General features: G+C 47.4%; 1 protein-coding gene across 1 annotated transcript in view; it reads left to right on the top strand.

The window, feature by feature from the left end:
• Positions 1-22808, top strand: part of ADAM19 (ADAM metallopeptidase domain 19) — an 88671-nt gene that overhangs the window by 41995 nt on the left and 23868 nt on the right. Inside the window, exons 6-12 of the mRNA XM_060144122.1 lie at positions 6083-6275; positions 6951-7016; positions 11760-11831; positions 15195-15361; positions 17515-17599; positions 18287-18426; positions 20551-20728. Coding sequence (XP_060000105.1) covers positions 6083-6275; positions 6951-7016; positions 11760-11831; positions 15195-15361; positions 17515-17599; positions 18287-18426; positions 20551-20728 — 901 coding nt within the window. The remainder of the gene's footprint in view (positions 1-6082; positions 6276-6950; positions 7017-11759; positions 11832-15194; positions 15362-17514; positions 17600-18286; positions 18427-20550; positions 20729-22808) is intronic.

Here is a 22808-nt window from a genome sequence, read left to right as displayed (position 1 = left end):
GAATCCCCCCTCCCCAGAGGCAGCCATTGTTACCAGTTTCTTGTGTATCCTTTTAGAAATCTTCCTTCCAGAAAGGAACATGGGTATGTAATATAATGCTCTGTAATCTTGTTTAGGCCCCTGACCCCTTCGAGAATAGAGTGGCAGCTCTGGATATTTATAAGCTACACCAATGAAACGATGTGGCACACCATTTCCTAGGGGTGTTTAGTGTCCATACTCCCCAAGCCTGTCTCCTATGAAGGACTCATCTAAATGTCCTATACGATGTCTTGTGTGCACAAATGCTTTGCAAATTAACATAAAGTATAAATTTTAGGAGCAACGATTATTTGTGAAGAAATCTAGACATTACTGGGTTGAGGTGTCCTTGACGGAACCTGTGGGATTTGACAGACACTGGGCGTGCGTGTACGTGTGTGTGTGTGTGCGCGTGCGCACATGTGTGTCCAACTCACTGTCTATCAGCAGGAGAGGTATTGATTGCAGTAAAAACATTTTTTAAACCTGATTGGTCACTTTGTTTGTAAAGAAAGTGCTTGAAGATTATCATTACGTAACTAATGAGTGTGCTAAAAAACATCCAAATAATACTGGAGCATAAAACTAAAAGAAGTGAAGATTCTTTATCCTGTCCTGCCCTTTCAATCAATCTCATTCCCCATCTGTAATCTGTTGGGGAGTATACATAATTGAAATACATAATTATGTGTATATATGATTTTTTAATCCAAGGAAGATTGGTTATAGGGTTATACATACCATTCTGTAATTTGTTTTTTTCTTTTTCCAGTTTAACATTATGTCGTAGGCACACATAGATCTAGCTCATTCTTTTCATGGCTGTATAGTATCTTAAGTACTAATGTCTGGCAAGTTTAATTACATAGAAAGTCTTTCAAATACATACAGTAGATCACCTGTAGTCATCTATTTGATACATCACTCTTTTTTTTTTTTTTTTTTTTTTGTGGTACGCAGGCCTCTCACTGTTGTGGCCTCTCCCGTTGCGGAGCACAGGCTCTGGACGCACAGGCTCAGCGGCCATGACTCACGGGCCCACCCGCTCCGCGGCATGTGGGATCTTCCCGGACCGGGGCACAAACCTGTGTCCCCTGCATCGGCAGGCAGACTCTCAACCACTGCGCCACCAGGGAAGCCCTGATGCATCACTCTTATAGCAGATCTGTCCTCAAAACCCTGGGGCCCATACTCACTGTGGTTATACCTTACCCCAGGTCCCTGGACTCAGACTTTGTGGGAGAGAGAGGGAGAGAGAGGATATGAAATTAAGAGTGTGCACAGGAGGATGTGTGTGAACGTTATGTGATGGCTTAGAAGGAGCTCACAATTTAGAGTCAAGCGACCTGAGTTTCAGATCTAGCTCCATACCTCCCGGCTGTGTGATCTCCGAGCTTTCCTCCCCCTGTTTCATTTCATTTCCTCCTTGTCTTTGCCTTGGCCAGCTCAGCTCTCTAGATGATGCCTACGGTGCAGGGGGGCTGCTGAGTCCTGGGTGGGAGGCTGAGGGTGGTGTCATGGCTCCGCCCATGAGTAAGGAGCCTGGATGTCAGGAGACCTGGGATCTGCCCCCAGCTCTAACAGTAGCTCACTAGGTGACCTTGGGCAAGTTCCTACTTCTCTGGGCTTTGCTTCCTCTTATCTGAGAAAGCAGGGTAGACAAGATCATGGAAAGGACTCTTCAGTGTAGAAATTTCTGTGCTGCAGAGAGAGTGGGCAGAGTTTCCAGGAGGTGGGGCGCCTGGGACAGAAGGAGCTAGTCCATGCCTATCTGCCCTTTTGCCAAGGAGAGGCGTGGCCCTTTCCCATTTGAATACCTGGCCTTCCTTCTGCAGAACAGATAAGAAATGCTACCTCTGTGTCAAGCATAGAGTAAGCGCTCACAGGGCAGCATCAGGTTTTGTCAGGTGTAGATTCTGGGGCCAGGCAGTTCCTGGTATAAAACCTGACAGGTTGCTTCAGTTCCCTAGCATCAGTTTTCTCACCTGTAAAATGGGAGCAACAATAGTGACATCATTGGTGGATTTACATGAGGTGATGAGTGCAACTTCCTTGAGATCAGGGACTTTTTTTTGTTTTCCTATCACGCTGCATCCCCGGTGCCTAGAACTGTTCCTGTCACACGGTACGTGCTCAATACATATGTGCTGAATGGCTACTGAATAAGATGCCTTGTACCCTGCCTTGTGTATCATACATGCTCAATGACTATTAGCTATCCTTTTAAAATATTACCCTAATTATTAGTAAACATTGCCTCTTACTTCAGTCAACTGTCATAGCAGCCCTGAGAGGGGAAGCTTTGTTGAGTAACTTAGCCCAAAGCTAGCAGACAGCAGAGCCGGAATTTGAATCCAGGTGTGTCCCACTCCCGAGCCCGTGCTCTCCACTTGTGGCTTGCCACCCCATCCCAGAGGGACCACATCACCCGTGTGACCACGTCACCTCTGTGCTGCCTTTGAAGCTCCCTGTAACTCCTTCTCACTTGCATGCAGATTTTGGGGGAAGGAAAGAAGTGTGACAGAGTGATTACCTCTTAGGGCAGCTCTGGATGTAGGCATGTAGGGTGTGTCCCCTTGGGTTCAGCTCTGAATGGACAAATGCCTAAGAAGCAGTTCTTGCCTAGTTCCTGGAAGGATGCATTTGAGCGAGTCTTGTAGTCATTCAGGCGTTAAACCTGCTGCCTGCCTGGCCTGCCCTGCCAGGGTTCCTCTGTACAATTTCATTTGTATCAAGCTCTCAACAATGAATAGCGTGTGAGGTCGCTCTCAACAATGAATATCGTGTGAGGTCCTGGCCACCCAACCTCATGGGTCCCCCTCCCGCGCACCCCACCCCACCCCCACCCCCCGCTAAGCTCTGCCAGTGCTTACATTTAGCAAATTAGATCAACTGAGACACTTAGAAGGAGAAATGACTGGTGAGTGTTCAGGGGAGGGCAGCTAGCAGGGCTTGGGATTGGTGACAGTGAAGGGCCCTGGGAAGTAGATTCTCACAAATCCCCCCACTTTCAAAGCTGGGCTTCGCTGTGACATGCTAGGGCTTGCGCCAGCCTGTTCTCCATCCCCTGGCAGTCGGGAAGGTGGCAACTGTGACACAGGCGCGTTACCAGCAGCCGCAGCAGGGGCAGGGGAGGGGAGCGGCCGCAGAGTCGTATTGCTGGAAGGACCTTCAATGTCCTTCTGAGCTTGTGTTTCTCCAGTTATAATCTGCCCACTCCCTGGAACAGAATTGCTTAGAGCTCTGTGAAAAGACAGGGCCCTGCCAGAGGCTGGGCTCCAGGTCAAGGTTCCTGAGTGTGGCTGTGCAGGACATTCCTATGGGACTTGTTCACTTGCTCAGGCCTACAGAACCTGCATCTCCTAGGTGGGGCCTGGACATCTCCATTTCTAATACACCCTGGAGAATATTCTAATGGATAGATCTGGGAGATTTGATCCTAAGATCTCTGACCCCTAGGTTTGGAACTCACTGATAGAGGCAGATAGCATAGAAGTTAAGGGCATGGGGTCCAGAGTCTGCCGGACCTTAAATCTTTGGCCCCAGAATACCCATGAGAGCTTGTTATTTAATCTCTCTGGAGCTCAGTTTCCTTATCTATCAAATGGGACCCATAATGGTGCTTTACAGCGTTGATGTAAGAATGACAATTATAAGCACAGTGCCTGGCATATAGTTAACTCTCAAAAAATGGTGTCTAAAAATGAGAATTGGACTGACTGCCTCTCCCAGCTGGTGTCTTACTTCAGACAGGCCAGTTGGGTAATGGCTGATCACGCCTCAGAGGAGAGTTGCTGATTCTTGTCACTTACAGCTACTCTACAGGGCTCTGGTGACAGAGGCGGTGTGAGGTCATGGTTAAGGTCTTGGGACCTAGAACCAGACTACTTAGGTTTTTACTGCCTGTGTGACTTTGGTCAGTTGATTAACCTCGCTGAGCCTTAGTTTTCTCGTTTGTAAAATGAGGATAATATCTGTAAGGATCATAGAAGTTGGTGTGAATAATAAAATACTCAGCACAGTGCCTGGTCCATAGTAAAGACTCAATAGTTTATAACCACCATGATTGTTGTTCACTGTGCACCAAACTTCTGTGTTGTCTCTGTCCTATTCGGCCTAGAGGCTTATTCAAGTGATGCCTGGTCAGCTACACTGGAACTTTCCACCCACTGGGTGTTATCTCCACAGCCACAACCCAGTGCACACAAAGCCATCGGCTGGTTTGTAGTGTTTGTAGCCATTGGGGGAAACTGAGGTGACGGGGAGGGGCCTTGGTCAGCCAAGATGAGAAGATAGCTTGAGAACAGGATGCCCACAGCAGCTCTGCCCTCTGCCCTTTCCCGTCCGGACTCAGGAGCGGATGTGACCCTTGCTGTTTGTTCCACTCTCACCCCCAGCTGCACAGGCAGCCCATTGGGCGTCCCGCTGGGGGGCTGGTCTGGGATTGCTGCGTCAGCCTGGATGAGGTAGCCGGGAAGTCGTCAGGCTCCCTGGCACAGGAATGAGGTCAACCAGGGATGGATTCCAGGAAGGACTGCTGCTGATCAGGGCCTGGCGCTGTCTCTCCTGAGAGCATCACAGGCTCTTTCCAAAGGGCAAAACCTGGGCGGGGATCCGGAGGTGCTGGGGGCAGGGATGGAAGATGAGACAGCCGAAGAGAGGTCCTGCCAGTTTGGAGTGGCAAAGACTGACTTGGCTACACTTTACCTTTTGAAATTTCTGAATGGATAGAGCCTGAGGTTTCGGAGCACACGAAATGCTGTGGGGTCCCTGGGGTACATTGCTGGGACCTTCCTTCCCCAGGGCCCTGATAACATTCCCTTGCTCTAGTTTTCATCTCACGGTGTCAAGGATGGCAAATACCTGCTACGGGGGCCTCTGCTGTCCCTTCCATTGATTATTGGTGATAGCGATTGGTGATAAGCTGTGCACTCTTTCTCACCGAGTCCAGATAAAGCGCCCAGAAGCCTCATTGATGCAGCACCCCAGGCAGCAGCATCCAACATCAGTGTTAAGGGCGTTGAAAGCTTTTTGCCTTTTCTGTTAACATACTGTAGTGATTTATTCCCATGTTCAGACTCTAAGCTCCGTGAGGGCAGGCATCTTGTCTGTCCTGTTCACTAGTCCGTCCTCAGCAACTAGCACGATGCCTGGCACATAGCAGCAGCTCCGGAAGTATTTGTGGAATGAATGTCTGTCCTCCAATGGAATGTGAATTACACAAGGGCAGGGATTATGTCTGGATTACATCTAATACAGAGTAAGGGTTCAATGAATGAAAAAATATAATGAATGAACACACATATTTATTCTGAGCTCAAGGCTAGTATCTGTAACCCAGAGAAAAGAGTAGTCACACATGCTTGGTTGTGGGTGTCACCTCACCGCAGAGCTGCCTTGCTGACACAGGGAAATTGGGGCTGGTAGGCATGCCATCAGTGATGTCTCTAGCTTTGGTTTCCAAGAGCAAGGACACTTGTCTTTCCATTTAATCATCCCAAGAGTCCTGTGAAGTTAGAAAATTATCATTTGCATTTACACTTGGGGAAACTGAGGCTTGGAGTGATTGAAGAGGTTTGTTGAAGAGCATTTGGCAATTTAATGTTGGAGCTAAGATTAGAATTTGGGTCTCCTCATCCTCAGGCCAGCATTCTTCCTCCAGTCACCAGACTGTCTTTTTCTCCGTCTATCAAGTTTTGACCTGTGATCTGTTGTATGCTGTGTTTGGGTTTGGGAGGCTTTTTGGAATCCTATTCCTGCCATCCTTTATGAGTATGAACTGTCTCTGGTCCAGCCCTTTTAGAACCTTCAAGCTTCTCTGTGATATGCTTTTGTACCCTGAAACCGTGCACCACATCTCACGTACATGGGCATTTCTCTGGAGAGGAAGTCTGAGTTTGCGTCAGATTCTCACCAAGGAGTGCACGACCCCATAATAAGATTACGAAGCAATGATCAAAACCAACTGTGAAATTTTTTATAGGGGGAAACTGAGGCCTGAGCAAGGGACTTTTCCAGGACCACAATCTTTGACCAGAGATTCTATTTCTCCCGTCAACAGAGGACTGATTATGGTGAGCAGTAACCTCAGCTACATCATCGAGCCCCTCCCTGACAGCGAGGGCTACCACCTTATTTACAGATCCGAACATCTCAAGCTTCCCCCCAGGAACTGTGGGTTCGAGCACTCCAAGCCCACCGCCAGGGACTGGGTCCTTCCGTTTACAAACCAGACCAAGAAGCGACCTCGCAGGGTGAGTTTTTCTTAGCACAGGAGTTAGCCTGGGGATAGGCTTGTCCCTTCTGCGGACCCTTACCTTGGATCCAGGAGTATTTCTAAATTAAAGGGAGATGGCTAAGAAGGAGGAAATAGCTTTTTCCTCTTAGTCTAAGTCATTGTTGAGTGTGAGAAACCCTTGTTTTCGACAGAATAACAGCTTTGGGGGAAAACATTACTACCTTTAAAATAAGGTGCTGATTTCAGAAACTTTAAAATGTGAGAAAAAAAATATACGCCTCCCTTTTTGGAATAGCCACTTAACCATGTGCACAAAATGCTTGTATTTATTTATACCGAAAATAGAGGTATGTAGTTTAAATGTCTTTTGGGAACTTGACTGTCAGCATGTTCCCTCACGGTATGTCAGCCTCTGTTCTGTCTGCACTAGGCAGCCAGCTCGTTATTTCTGGAGACTAAAGGACTGGACCCGCTGTCCCAGAGCAGCCTCCCGCGATAACCAAGATGGCGGGCGGAAGGTGTAGTGAGGGTGATGATGAAGAGACCATAGCTGGGGTTGTCTCTAGATCCCAGGTACAGATTTAGTAAGGAGGGCCGCTGCTTATTAACTGCACCATTTCTGAGCAGTTTTTTGAAATGAGGTCAAGTCCACCATTTCTATAGCTCTGATCTGCTTATGTCTCTTTCTTAGATGAAAAGGGAAGATTTACACTCCATGAAGTATGTGGAGCTTTACCTTGTGGCTGATTATGAAGAGGTAAGGGGGAGGCAATGGGTTTTAGCAGAAAAATTGCTCTCTTGATAGCTTCCATTCCAGCCTTCAAACTGCTTTGGGGAAATACTAAAGCATTCCTCTTTTTCCGGTTTGTCATGTGATTTTGACCTTAAATCTGACCAAGGGCTCTTTTTGCTATTTTAAACATAGTTGGGAAAAAAACAAGGAGAAGTCTCTTCCAGCTCAGTGCATTAATCAGAACATCAGGATAAAGGATGTTATTTGGGTTAACATTTCTTAGACTGGGTCTGAAGACCCTTAGGTTTTGGTGCTTATTCTTGGGGAGAATAGAGATAGACCTGCCCCTCACATCACAGGGTTTACAGTAGCAGCACAAAAACTCTCTAGTTCCAAGTGTGATGACTGCTATAGGATGGTTTACTGTAGAGGATTAGAGTGCAGATAATGAATTGGGAAAAGCTTCCCAAGGCAGTGGTGTTGAAGCTGACTCCTAAAGAATGGATTCAGGCCCTACGGCCCATATCTGCCTAAATTAGCCGTATTTTACCTCATTCTCACTTTATGTAGTGGCTCAACCACGGAACTGACATATCTTCTGGGCATGGAAGGTCAGATGAGCTGAGCACTCCCCACGTTCTCACACTGCACCTCGCCTGGGGCTCCCTTTCTGACAGAACTCATCACAGTTCCCATCTGTCACATACCATCCAAATGGGTTAGTTAGCAGCTCCCCCAGAGGAGCAATCCCACAGCACAGATCCTGGAGGCAGTGCAGGGAAGGGGGAAGAATACTAGACTTCGCGCTGGAAGAGCTGCCTTCCAGTGTTAGTGGCAGGAGGAGGTGGCCCTTGAGTGTCTGCAAGGACACGGAGTCGTTAACTGCGCAGAGACGCGGAGGTGAAGGGCTTTCCCAGGCCGAGGAAACATCTTTTTTTTTTTAATATATATATATATATACACACACACACACATATATTTCAATTTTATTTATTTATTTATTTTTGGCTGCGTTGGGTCTTCGTTGCTGCGTGCGGGCTTTCTCTAGTTGCCGCGAGTGGTGGCTACTCTTCGTTGTGGTGCGTGGGCTTCTCGCTGCAGTGGCTTCTCTTGTTGCAGAGCACGGGCTCTAGAGTGCAGGCTTCAGTAGTTGTGGCGTGGGCTCAGTAGTTGTGGCCCGTGGGCTCTAGAGTGCAGGCTTCAGTAGTTGTGGTGCACGGGCTCAGTAGTTGTGGCTTGTGGGCCCTAGAGTGCAGGCTTCAGTAGTTGTGGCATGCAGGCTCAGTAGTTGTGGTTAGTGGGCTCTAGAGCACAGGCTCAGTAGTTGTGGCACACGGGCTTAGTTGCTCCGTGGCATGTGGGATCTTCCCGGACCAGGGCTCGAACCCGTGTGCCCTGCATTGGCAGGCAGATTCTTAACCACTGCGCCATCAGGGAAGCCCCGAGGAAACATCTTGTTCTGCTTTGAGAGGAGTTTTGCTTTTTAATTGGTGTCAGTATTGGTTTTTCCAGCAGCCTTTCTTTTTTTTTTTTTTCCTTTTGTTTTCCTTTCCAAAGACTGGCGTGTGTGTAGGATGGGGGAGTGGTGTGGGGAGCAAAATCCTAAGTGATTTAAAAGCAGCAGCTGCGCAGTCATGGGGGATGCTAATGGCGCTGGCCCCTGCCTAACAGAACTGCCACAGTGGGAGGGTTGCTGGAAGAGAGCTGAGCTTCCCCGGCTCCGGGACATCTTGAGATCCTCTAATACAGTGGTCTCGAACCTTTTTTTGTGTGTGCTGCAGAATCCTTTGTTCAGATGAAAGCTCCTGGGACCCCGATAGTTAAGCATATAGAAACACAGCTGCTCTAATGGAAAGGTGGGGTGATGCTCCCCCTCGGCCTTGCACTCTCACCAGAGGACTCCTGGTGTGGGGATTTAAAACCCACTGGGTGTGAGTCTGAAAGCTGGAGAGGCGGGGGTGGGGTGAGGATCGGACATCTTCAGTCTCCTGACCTCCAGGGTCACAGCAAACCCCCGAAAGGAAAAGCGTGCGCCCAAGGTGCCTCCAGAGCTGTGCTGTGCATGGAGCCGTCTTCCTGTTCTAGAGGGAGGGTCTCCAGCAGCGCCCCATAGGTGCTGCCCACAGGCCGTGATTCATGCAGCTCAGGGGATGGTGGATGGGGGATGTGCTCACTACTCAGGTCCTGGGCAGGGGTGGGTGGGGAAGTAATAGGCCAGGCTGGGCTCACAGGCTCACAAACCCCTGCCCCCCTCACCACCTCCTCCCCCACTCCCTCTCCAAGCGGCCTCTCATCCTCCGCGGGCAGAAATGTATGCCTGACAATTAATTAATCTGAGAGGACGGCAGACAGGGAAGAGGAGGGCGCCTTATCTGTGATTTATAACCTGGTGTTGAGACAGGCCAGGCTTCGCCTCTGATTTCTGGACTCAGCACAGGGAGCAGAGACGTGGATGGGGTTGCTGCCTGGAGAGAGGGTTTTCAGCAGTAAAAATGACCATGCAGCTCCCTGGGCCTAGGTGGGAGCACCTGGGGGTGGTTCTCAGTTTATTCATTCCTTAGGTGAAATGGGAGATCCAGGTGGGGGAAGAGCAAGATGGGATTTGGAGGAGGAGACAGGGCAGCTGTGAGAACAGGTATGCCAAGGACTTTTCAAGATACAGACAGAATGTGGGGCAGCTGGGAAAGACCAGGTGATGCACCGTGTTTTAAGGCCTGTGTCAGCCCAGAAAGTGTAAGTGGGAGATACTCTTTTCTTTACATCAGAGGTCTGTAAACTATAGCCCATGGTCAAATCCAGCCCACTCCGGGTTTTTATAAATAAAGTTTTACTGGAACGTATCCATGCCTACCGCTGCATGTGTTGTCCATGGCTGCTTTTGAGCTACAATGGCAGAGTTGAGTAGTTGTGGTAGAGACTTTATGGCTGCAAAGCCTGAAATATTTACAGTTTGGCCATTTGCAGAAAGTTTGCTGACTCTTGCCTGAGGCTCTTCAGGATAGCATGGTACATTCCTTAAAACTATGGTGGTATTATCGGGCAGCTGTTTGAAGATAGGATTAATATATCTGAAAGACAATGAAGTCTGACTCTGATGTTCTAATAAATACTCCCTAAATGCTGCAGCACTTTCTGTGCCTGTGAGACGAGTTTAGAAATGGGATGACTGAGTAAAGAGAAACTTCAGGATTAACACCTTGGAAAGGTCTAAGTCCCAGGATCTTACATTGAATTTAACTCCATAGAAAGCAATGGTGAAAGTGAGACGATTGCAGTTCTGATGAGTCACGGTTCCCAGGAGGCCCAGGAAGGTCCAGAAGCAGTGGGAGAATAGGAAACGGTGCGTTTCTCCCCCTATCGTGGCTGAGACACACCCCCATCTGGACAAATATCCCAGGGTGTTTTATTTGGCTGTTCTTTTCATTTCTTTCTTGTATATTCTTGTGGGATGCAGTGGAGGAAGGACGTGAAGGTTTGGACTGAAGTAACATATATCGTGTGTACACAAGGTAAATCAGATAGGTACCCAGGTTCTGTGTAACAATGGCAGCATATAGGACGTACCCATCATTTTCAAATTTAGGTTTCAGTTGTAGCAAGTTTTATCTTTATGCTGTGAAGCTTTCCTTCATCATTGCAGCTGAAAGTGATCTACCCTTTTTTTTTTTTTTTTTTTTTTTTTTTTTTTTGCGGTACGCGGGCCTCTCACTGTTGTGGCCTCTTCCGTTGCGGAGCACAGGCTCCGGACGCACAGGCTCAGCGGCCATGGCTCACGGGCCCAGCTGCTCCGTGGCACGTGGGATCCTCCCGGACCAGGGCACGACCCCGTGTCCCCTGCATCGGCAGGCGGACTCTCAACCACTGCGCCACCAGGGAAGCCCGTGATCTACCCTTTTGAAGCAGGCGTGATTAAGTGAGGCTACCTACAGAAATGTGCCCCTCCTGCTGCCCACGGCAGATATTTCTGATGGAGCACAGCACTTTTTGCTGCCGAGCCCCTTGCAGTCTTAGAATTCTTCTCACTGTGGAAGGCATTGCTAGTTGATCTGAGTATCGTGCCTGGATGAAGCCTATTTCCCAAGGTTTTATGATCCTCATTGCCAGCACTCATTTTGTGTCATTCACGCAGCCTCCTGTTGCAGTTATTTCTGTGCAGGTTTTCTCAGCCCGTTTCTATTTCATACTCCTTAAATATAGCATCTGCCATTGTTGTTATTTCTGGTCCGCTCTGTGTTTTAACTGAAGCTCCTTCAAGGCTAGGACCAGGACCACACACTTTGTATCCTACCCCGCACCAAGTGCAGTGCCTTACACACTGCAGTTGTTCAGCAACAATTTGACCATGTTGACTGATCACGTGCACGGAGGCCTTGTGAGATTCCTGTGATGGCGGCTCCATGCTGGGGTGATGACCGAGGCAAGGATTGGATTGGTCCCTCTTCTAAGCCCCAGTGGAAGTTTGCAGGAGGCCTTGTAATTAGGAGGACAGGAGAACAAGGTTGGCTTCACAGGCTGGAGGAAGACAGTTCAGTTCACTGCACAACTGCTAACATGCCTACCGTGTGCCTGGAACTGAGCTAGTAGTTGGAGGTACCAAGATGGATGTGACCCACGTTCTGCCCTCCCAAGCTGACACTATGTGTCAGGGAGATAGTCGTCATAGAAGACGGAAGAAAATGAAAAGGAATTCAAAGACCAGTAATGGGGCACACGAGGGGTCCTGGGAAGGGTTCTGGGGTCTCACCTAGTTCTGCTTGCCCCATTTAGTTTCAGAAGAATCGACGAGACCAGGACGCCACCAAACACAAGCTCATGGAGATCGCCAATTACGTTGATAAGGTGAGACCAGGTGTGTCCTTGTGGGAAAGGTGCCAGCACCTTAGAGGAGCTGCAGGACAGGAGATCACACCTGACTTGCCTCTTGCTCGACTGGCCGCCCCACCAGCTTCTGGGAGGCAGTAGCGATGCAGCCGAAGCTCAGTGGTCACGACAAGACCGTCAAGTGCATGGACCTAGCCAAGTAACTTGTCTTGTTTGGGTTGCTGTTTTGTTTTTTAATTTACAAAATGAGGGGTTGATTTAAATCAAGAGCTTTGGATTGTTTTTGTTTTTCTGATGGAATCCTTTTTCCAATGTCTAATATAGAAGTCCGATGACAACAGGCTCCTCTAAGCTGAAGCAGGGGTGAGGACCCAGAGTGCTGTCCTCTGACCCCCTTCCCCTCATCCCTGCCTTAAAAGTTGAGGAGTGGGTGGTTTGGGGTCAATCTGTGTAATCTCCATCTGTAAAACAGTTCTAAAATCATTTGGGTTTGTCTCTTAGAAAAGCCATGCAGTTGGTTAACTTTCCTAGGTCAGGCTCTTTTAAACAAGCTCTTAGGAAATACCCAGATTCTTGAATTTTACTAGAATAGGCTGGTCTGGGACTTGGAAATACTTTGTTTATATGAAAGAGTGCAAAATGCAGAAGAGGTAACCTAGAATGACAGTGGCCTCTTGATAGGCGAGTGGTAAATAGTTTTAAAAAGTAGATTTTAATGTTTGGGATCGCAGGTCTCTGAGAATCTGATCACATTTATTGTACAGTTTCAGGGCACTCACAGAACTTCTGAACCTTAACTCTGGGCCTGCTAGGGATTCCTGGATCCCAGGTCTCAAGGGGGAATATATATATATATATTTTTTTTTTCTTTTTTTAAAAAAATATTAGAGGATAAGGAAGAGAACAAATATTTTTAGGGATTTACAAGCAAATTTGGTAGTGTACTGAAGTCATTGGATGGGCAGGTCTATGCCCTGTGTTTTTGCCGTAGATGACTCTGGAAACGCTGGTCGGTGTTTGGTGCCTGGTGAAAGTCAAACACTGGCATTTCCTGGAAGGAAGGACTCCAGGGACACAGTCCAGTCCTCTCTCTAGCCTTCAGTTCACTCAGCAATAACATCTAAATGATCCCACAACCCAAACACTCAGCATCTGGGAAAACAAGAAAAGCTTGTTTCCCTGGGGGTAGACCATGTTATCCCCCATGTGACATCTATTGTTCTGGAGATGCTGCAGGTGGGAGACTTGGCTGGGTCTCCGCTATGTAGATTCTGCAGCTGGTCTGGGTGATCGAACCAGTGGTGCTGGTGAAAAGTGGAAGGAGAAGAGAGGCGTTAGCAAACCACATCCTTGCTGGAAGGCCCCCAGCCTTGCCAGCTGGTCTGCTCTGTGAAGCAGTCTCGGTTATCTCATCTGCAGCTGAGGTTAGTCACTCCCGGCTGGGGTTAGGGAAGGCAAACTCACTTCTCTGAGGCTTGCTGACCCACCTACTTGAACTATTATGGAACTAAAACTGGAATGCACTGCACTAATCAGCTGAATCATGAACCCAATCAAAAATGTTTTTCCTTAACTGTGAAAAAAGCCAAGTTTAAGTCCTCAAAAAGCTCCCTAGTGAAGCAAGTTCAACTTGAAATCCAAACCCTTTATTTTCTGTAATGATTGACCTAGCATAAAACAGGAAAATCAAAATTTCCATTGAAATCAACTGATACTCTGCTGAATCTGGAGCCCATTTACATCACAGTTTCTTGGGGGCAAGTTGATTCTCTGGATGTGTAAATATGGTAGCACTTCAGCAGTGTAGTGTCATCATGATTAGACTCTGAGGTCTAATAATCCGGACCTTAATCCTGGCTCTGCCAGCTTCCTGCTGAGACTTTGGCAAGTTACTGAACTTCTCTAGGCCTCAGTGCTTAATACATAGAAAGCACTTGATAAACATTGGTGCTATGATTGTTATATTTACCTTGGGGCAGTACCTGCCACTTTCGAATTAAGATGGCATCTCCTGCTCACATGACCTAGGTTTACCTGCAATTTTTTTTTTTTTTTTAAGTTGCTGTCTCAGTATTCTCTGGGATAGGCCAGTCAAAGAATTCCTTGTACCTACGCCTTCCAGTACTTTGCTTTAAGGAAAACCCTCTTCCTGCTATGTGTGTGTGAGATGAAATATACTGTGTCATGAAAGTTAGGCGTAGCTCTAGCCTTAAGGAGCCCAAGGATCAAGGCTCGTGTATAGAATTTCAGGATCTCTGGGTTGGACAAAATCCTGAAGATTATCTGGGACCTTTGCAACCTAAAGCTTGCAACCTGCTTATGGCATCCTTCACAAAACCCAAAAACCCCCAGTGATGGGGAAGGAAATTTTCAAAGTAAGCACATCTATCTACATGTATTTCATTTACACCCATTTACTTCCAAAATGAGTCGGAGACGTCTTCCAATAAATCCATTAATATATCCGCACAATGGAATACTAGTCAGCAATAAAAAGGAATGGCAGCCTGATACAGGCTACAAGATGGATGAATCTCAGAAACATGCTAAATGAAAGAAATAACAAAAGACTACATATTGTATAATTTCATTTATAGAATATGTCTGGAAAAGGCAAATCTGTGGAGACAGAAAGTGGATTAGTGATTGCCCAGGTCTGGGGGTGAAAATGGGCAATGATGGTAAGTGGACATAAGGGATCTTGGTGTGATGAAAATAGTCTAACATTGGATTATGGTGATCACTTTACAACTTGGTAAGTTTACTAAAAAATATTGAGCTGTACACCTAAAATGGGTGGATTCTGTGATATGTAAATTATACCTCAATAAAGTTGTTTTGAAAATGCATATACAAGAGAACTTTTTAGACATGTATAAAAATGATAAGGGCCGTAAAGGAATTGGGAGGGATAATTGTACCAGACACCTGGGCCAAAGGTCCTTATTATAGATGACAGCGTGGCTTAGCTCACTTTGAAAGCTTTTTTCCTGTTTGAAATGAAATGTCTTCCTGTCTTTTTTACCTATAGACTGAGCCCCGCTTTAGGCTCATGTGCAAAAATGCTGATCCTTTCTCCACATGAGAACCCCGTGCATGTCTGAAAGCAACTCTGTGTCCTATCTCAGTCTTCACTTCTCTAAGCTAAGTCACCCCAGCTCTGCCACCAGGGGCAGAGCCTCTCTTAGGATGTCGTGCCTGTCTCAGGATGTCCCCCTTCTGAGAAGGTGAAGAGCAACACGTGTTCCCTCTTCCCCTTGGAGGCATGTATAGAAGAGAAATCTGGAATCTGTGCTCTGAGCGCTTGGGCTAGGAAGGGGCTCATAACCTCAAGTGGTGTTGACAGATGATGCTGTGACTCTCTTCTCTGTGTGTTTTCAGTTTTACCGATCCTTGAATATCCGGATTGCCCTCGTGGGCTTGGAAGTGTGGACTCATGGAAATATGTGTGAAGTTTCGGAGAACCCGTACTCTACCCTCTGGTCCTTTCTTAGCTGGAGGCGCAAGCTGCTCGCCTGGAAGAACCATGACAATGCACAGTTAATCACGTAAATAGCCTTTTCCGTATGTGTTGCCTTGGCCTTGGCTGCAAAGCCCCTGCCTGCAGTGCGTGTGCTGTTTGCCCTTTTCTCCCCAGTGCTGAAGGTTGGCTGGACTAAGCCATCCTTACTCTCCAGTCCAGGTAACGAAGTGTTCCTCAGGCGTGTGCTCCGTACCCAGTATATGCAGGAAAATATTAAAAAGCCTGAGTCATAGCAATCCCAAGAAGTGTTTACAGCCCAAATAAGACAATTAGCCTTAGACATATTTAGTTGAGTCTCTGAAACAGTTGGGTGTGTATTTGGGAAGTGAGTGACTGTTGGTCATGGCTGCTTTGAAATAGACTTTCTAAGGGGCTCACCTTGATCTTTGTGGCGCTTTGTTCTAGAACAGGTGTTAATCGCCCAAAGCAGGCACAGGAGAGGGGCCTCCTCTGCTTGTCGTTCACGTCATTCCCAGGGGCTCAGGGTCGACTGCGAGACAGTCAAGTGGCAGGTGGTGCAGGAATAGTGTGTTTGGGGGGAGGGAGACGTGGGGGGAGAGGGCGGATGTGTTGGAGTTTGTTCAATCCCCAGAGAGAAAAGAGCAGAAACTGATGGGGGTCGCGGTGGCCCGTGAGAGTCCCCCGTGGTGATTATCTAGTATTTATTAGTGTTGACTTCCAAAGGTATTCTCAGGAAGTTACAACAAAAGGCACATACATAATAAAACCAATTTCTTTTTCCTGTTTCCTAAATATCTCTGAAACAACAATCATTTAAACCTTTGTTTACTCTTTAAAAGAGACCGGGGAAATAGCTGTACCACAAACCCAAGTGCTTACTTCATGATAGCACATTTACCTAGGAAGAGTCTTTGGTTACCAAAACTTTGGCCTGATCTTTGAAAGCCTGGAGTTCTGCTTTGGGCAAGACCTTGAATCCAATTTCCAGTAGGACTTCCTCGGAGCCCTGTGTGAGTTTATCAGATAACCAGTAGGGCGTCATAGAGCTTTGCATGTTTTTTTTGTTTGTTTGTTTGTTTTGTTTTTGCGGTACACGGGCCCTTCACCGTTGTGGCCTCTCCCGGCGCGCAGGCTCAGCGGCCGTGGCTCACGGGCCCAGCTGCTCCGCAGCAACGTGGGATCCTCCCGGACCAGGGCACGAACCCGTGTCCCCTGCATCGGCAGGCGGACTCTCAACCACTGCGCCACCAGGGAAGCCCTGCATGTATTTTTTTTGCAGAGTGTTTCTCTGAAGATAAGTGTGCCTTGAATTCAACAAGCATGTATTAAGCACCCACTACGTGTCTGATTCTTTGCTAAGTTCTAATGACCCCAAAATACATGAAATAGCCTTGACTCTCTAAGATATCATGGTCTAAGTAAGAAGACAAACACAGAGATACAAAAGCATGATGTAATGAACGTCCATGTAGATGCTTTAAATAAATTTCATGTTTGTGGTATGCACGAAAACACTGGTATTTTATTCATTCCCTTGCCCCTGCCCTGGATGCGTACAGCTGAGAAAAGCGTGTATTAAACTGGGGGAATGTAGCTGGCTGTTGGCAGGTTAAGAGCACAGTTGCAAAACAAAGGCAGAAACAGTTCATCCTTGCACCCAGCTGCACTTTGTGAGGCTCCTGATGGGACACATCTGTTTCCTTGGCCCCAGAGTGATGCAGGAATGAAGCATCAGCCCCCACAGCTGCTGCCCTGACCCCCCCTCCCCATACACATACCACAGAGCCAGGGATATGGCAGGGCACCCTGGCAACTGGCGGAAGTGGGCATGATTCACTTCAGCCTCAGAACCTGTGCCACCCTTCCCTCATCCCCACCCTCTGACCTTTTCCTCTGCAGCAGGAATGGGATGCAGCTTTGCAAGCCCTGCCCATTTCCTTCCAGGGAATGGGGCTACGGGCATATTGTGGGAAGAAGTGAACTTTTGCTCTCTCTTCTGTTTCTCTGGAGCAGTGAGAGAGTAGGTGAGAGGAAGTGAGAGGGGTGGTGACCTGGAAGTTGTCCAGCTGGCCTAGAGTAGTGGGATCTGTCCCCTTGGGAATGATCTGGGAATGTCAGCAGAGCCAGGGAATGCTGTGATGGCCACCCACTCCTGGGCACATGGAAACAGCCCTCTCGGTCCCCACTCCAGTCACCCTCTCTCCTTCCCTCCTGCAGGGGCATGTCTTTCCACGGCACCACCATCGGCCTGGCCCCCCTCATGGCCATGTGCTCTGTGTACCAGTCTGGAGGGGTCAACATGGTGAGTCTCAGCCAATATATTGATGCTGCAGAAGGCGGAGGACTGCCCCACAAGACAGGAGGTCATCTTATAAAGAATAATTTTGTATTAATTGTTGCGGGAAAAAAGAGATTGAACATAAAGAAGGGCCGTTGTTTAAAATGAAGGCATTACGTTCTAAGAGGTGGAGGTACTCAGGGATGAATTTTCATTTATTGTAATTTATTGCCAATTTTCAAGCTCAGGAGACACCTTGAAGCAATTACGTTAATCATACATCACTAGATGTCTTATATGTTCCAGATCAGGGGTTGAGAAATTGTAAGATACAGAGATGAAATGTTTTTTTTTTTTATCTGAAGTCCCGTGTTGTTCTGTATATCTTTATGGAGCAAGAGCCTGTCTCAGAGTCACAGGAAATTATTGCCCTCTTTTGAAGTGCTCTCTGACTTTGTGGGAGTGTTTGGACTACTCATGTCTGACCTGTGAAGTAGACAGCAAGGAGGCTGCTGTCCATTTATTTGTCCACCCCTCCATCCACCTGTATTTATTGACAGATGCGGCAGGGTAGTTAAGAGCACGGGCTTTAGTCACCGAGCCTGTACGCACAGCAATTGTACAATCAGTGGAGGACTGTGAGGCTTGGCTAAAGGAGAGGCAGGGCTGTAGTGGGGAGATGTCCTTGACCTGAACTGTCTCCCTGAGCAGGACCACTCTGAGAATGCCATTGGCGTGGCTGCCACCATGGCCCACGAGATGGGCCACAACTTCGGCATGAGCCATGATTCTGCGGATTGCTGCTCCGCCAGCGCGGCGGATGGTGGGTGCATCATGGCAGCCGCCACCGGGTGAGTCAAGCAGGAAGGTGAGGACGGGGAGGACGGCAGAGCACGAGAGGCCAGCGTGGCCCCCGTGTTGCTCCCAGCCCAGGGAGCCTCTGTTATACTAACGGGGGCATTGAAGAAAAAGGGGGTTTTGACAACAAAAGCATTGGAAGAAGACCAAGAAAACAATCGTGTGGAAGGAGCACAGGTTTCTAGCAGGAAGTCTGGTGTGGTGTAACCTTAGATATACTTAGTTTCTGTCTTGGGGTTCTTTAGCTATAAAATTGGCATAACCACGTGTGTCTTTTCCACTTCATGAATTTTTGCTGAGAACCCATTTATAACAGCCACAGTCCTTAATCCCTCCATGTGAACGAAGTGTGGTCAGTGCTGTTATGCCTTGGGCCAGATTGAATGTGCTGAGGTGGCCTCCAGAACAATGAAAGGGAAGGGGAGCATCCACACCCCCCCAGTGACTCCTCAGGGAATTTACAGGCTGTGTTTACCACAAGGAATAAGGACAAGGCAGCTCCATCTCCCTGTAGCTGCGAGGGGTCTTTAAACCAGAGCCTTGGAAGAGAATTCTGGAGTTGCTTAAAAGTCAGTGCCTGGACTCAGACAGCAGAGAACACTGGGTTCTTCCGGGACCCTAGTCACTCTTCAGAAGGCACCATGGTGGGAGCTTGTGTTCCTCCCACCCCAAACCATTAGGGTCTGCTTATGCTTCTTAGGGAATGGTGTGTCTCCAAGAGGAGATGCAGGGGCTTCCCTGGTGGCGCAGTGGTTAAGAATCCGTCTGCCAATGTGGGGGACACGGGTTTGAGCCCTGGTCCGGGAAGATCCCACATGCCGCGGAGCAACTAAGCCTGTGCGCCACAACTACTGAGCCTGCGCTCTAGAGCCCGAGAGCCACAACTACTGAGTCCGTGTGCCACAACTACTGAAGCCCGTGCGCCTAGAGCCTGTGCTCTGCAACAAGAGAAGCCACCGCAGTGAGAAGCCTGCGTACTGCTACGAAGAGTAGCCCCCGCTTGCCGCAACTAGAGAAAGCCTGCACACAGCAGTGAAGATCCAACGCAGCCTAAATACATAAGTAGATTAGATAGATAGATAGATAGATAGATAGATAGATAGATAGGAGATGCAGCTTTCTTGGAGCTCCAGTGTCCATTGCTTTCTCCTCACTTCTCAGAGAAAGTGACACACAAAGGATGATGTTGACATGCAGGGGACAACTCCATGGGTCATGCTCAAATCCCTGTGAGCTCACCATTAAGTCCACCTCTTTCTCTCTCAATCTAAAAAGCATATCTGTAGACAGATGGTTGAGAGAGTTATATTTGTTTTTAAGCTGTTCACAAAATTTAGTAGTTTAACAATTATTGTTAAACAATTGTTAAACAATAGTTTAACAATTATTAGTAACAAGTTCTTTGTGACATTCCTGACAACTGAAGAAAACCCTCCAGTGTTTAACCTTTAGTTGGTTTAGAGAATTGGGATCAGGATAACTCTTCCCTTACAGACCCAAATTGTGGTACTGACCTGCCGCCAGAGAGTGTGCGGCTTTTGACTCTTTTTCCCAATAGCGGGATCCAGGACCTTTTATATTCTTGTGATTAAAGACCACGTGTTTGTGAGTTAGCTGGTTGAGTTTGGAGTGCTGCCTGCATCCTTAGAACAGAGATCAGATCACTGGCCCAACAAAGAAATTAAACCCTTGAACTTGGCCTTTTTTGGCCTGGTCTTCTGTTCTAAGAAAATCTCCATCTAATATCAGCTTCAGGAAGAGTTTGGGTTGGCTGGTATTTTATTCAGCTCTAAGGCTCAAGAGACCTATTGTGACACACTAGTTATCCTTTATTTATTGCAACTCCTTCATGAAAACGGCTGAAATTGTTGCTTCAAATTCTCAAGTAAATCCTCCATGGGGCGTGAGAAAAAAAAGCATTATGGGGTGGTTAATATTTCTTAATTCTTAGAATGTTAATGTACAGGTGATGTTCTAGGCGGGCAGAATATATGTGCATATGGGACTATAGGGGTCTGAGTCCAGCTGGAATCAGCCTCATGGGCGGCAGGATTGATGCTGTTCTGGCTGCTTGATGCTCAGACTCCCAGCTAATTCCAACCTTGTTCTTCTCCCAGGCACCCCTTTCCCAGAGTGTTCAATAGATGCAACAGGAAGGAGCTGGACAGGTATCTGCAGTCAGGAGGAGGGATGTGTCTCTCCAACATGCCAGACACCAGGACGCTGTATGGAGGCCAGAGATGTGGAAATGGGTACCTGGAAGATGGGGAAGAGTGTGACTGTGGAGAGGAGGAGGTAAGCTGTTGTGCTGGTGCTAGTGGGAGGGGAAGACTTTGCATTGGCTTCAAATCTCAAGGTTAAAGAGAATGCAAGCGAAAAATTAGTCATAGGCATTTCCTGCACACACGTGGCTGTCAAAGGCCCCGTCACAAATAAGATGTGGGGGGTAAGCCTTAAATATGGACCATGTCTATGGACTCTCCCGGTTTGAAGTTGACATTGTTTATGTTCAGATTGTGAGTATCAGGTCTACCCAGAAACCACAGTCTTTGCCAGTGAAGCCACAGGTGGCCTCCTTGGCCCTCCAGCTGCACTGAATTTATTCTGAAGGCCATGCAGCCAGGTATATGAACTTGAACCTGGGCCTTACGAGGATGCTTAAAGTAACAAGCTCATGCTGTTTGGCCTGGAGAAGAGATGATTGAAAGGAAGGGGATGTAGGAAGTACTGGCAAGTCTGAAAGGGGCTTCTAGGAGGAAGAAGGAGCAGAACTCTTGGTGTACAAGCTCTTTCCTTCCTTATAATCTTCAGAATGAGAGTAGTGGGCGTACAGCATAACTCTCTCACTTTTAGCAGATGCTCGCTGTTCTGCAGAAAGCAGAACTGAATAGTTTCATATCTGTTTTTTGAAGGATGAAAATATGTACGTTAACATGCAAAATAATTTGTGGGAGAATGCGTGAGTATTCTATGTATTCAGAATAAACTATGCGGGTGAGATTGAGGGTCTGTATATGTGGGATAAGACTATTTGATTTTCTAATCCTCTCCATGGTTTGACTTTTTTTTTAATGCCAGCACGTAACTTTTGTAATAAAACAAGAACTAGTTAAAGGCTCACCATCCGCACCACGAGTTCAGAGAGATCAGCCCAGACCCTTCAGAAAGGAGAGAGTTGTATTATCACGGAGGGCCCGGTGGGGTTGAAGAGCAGACTGTGAGTGGGCTTGGCCAGTTGGCTTATATTCAGAGGAGCATCTCATTCAACAAATATTTACTGAGTATGTGGTATTATGTCATGTGCCAGGGATAGGAAAATAGATAGGCAGAAAAAATAGACATGGTTCTTGTCCTTATGGAGGGTATAGTCCAGTGGGGGAAACACACATTGACCAAATAATTGCAAAAACGTATAAATACAACTGTGGTAAGTGCTAGGAGGGCCAATGGCATGATGCTAGGAGTATATGTAATGTGAGGGGAACTGCCCTACTCAGGTGGGAGTGTGACCTCTGACCCCATAGCCGAAGGCTGAGGTAGGCGTTAGCGAGGAGCGCAGGGAGTCCAAGGCACATTTCAGCTAGAGGAGGAACCGTGCCTTAGGGTGAGAAGAAACATGGTGTGCTAGAAGGGAAGGAACACAGGTCTACCTGCAGCCCAGGGTGGTAGGAGATTCATGGAAACAAAGTGCCCTTATTCCTTCCCTGAGGGGGAGACAGGTGGATGAGTATCTGTAGTCAGGCAGTGGCATGTGTCTCTCCAACAAGCCAGACCTGGACAGTGATGGTTATGATATGGTTAATAAGCACGGGGTGGGCCCCAGGCAGACATGGCTTGAATTCGGCTCCAACACTTGCCAGGTATGTGCCTTGAGCAGCCACTGGACTTGTCTGAGTTGCGGTTTCCCCTTTTGTGAAATGGGCATAATTGTGCCTCATAATCCTGCTGTGAGGGACCCATGGATGGGCCTGTGTCTATAGTAGGGGTGTGATAGGGACATTTGGAGTCACTGGGCATCTCATCATCTTTTTTTTTTTTTTTTTCCAATTTTACTGGGGTACAGTTGATTTACGATGTTGTGTTAGTTTCAGGTGTACAGCAAAGTGAATCAGTTATATGTATACATATATCCAGTCTTTTTTAGATTCCTTTCCCATATTGGCTGTTACAGAGTATTGAGTAGAGTTCCCTGTGCTATACAGTAGGTTCTTATTAGTTATCTATTTTATATAGAGAGTAGTGTGTATATGTCAATCCCAATCTCCCCATTTATCCTACCCCTTACCCGCTGGTAACCGTAAGTTTGTTTTCTACATCTGTAACTCTATTTCTGTTTTGTAGATAAAAGTCATCTTTTTTAAAAAATTAATTAATT

This window comes from Lagenorhynchus albirostris, chromosome 3, assembly GCF_949774975.1.
Source record: "Lagenorhynchus albirostris chromosome 3, mLagAlb1.1, whole genome shotgun sequence".
Lineage (NCBI taxonomy): Eukaryota > Metazoa > Chordata > Mammalia > Artiodactyla > Delphinidae > Lagenorhynchus > Lagenorhynchus albirostris.
The sequence above is the reverse complement of the archived record's forward strand: the minus strand, read 5'-3'. Positions and strand labels throughout refer to the sequence as shown.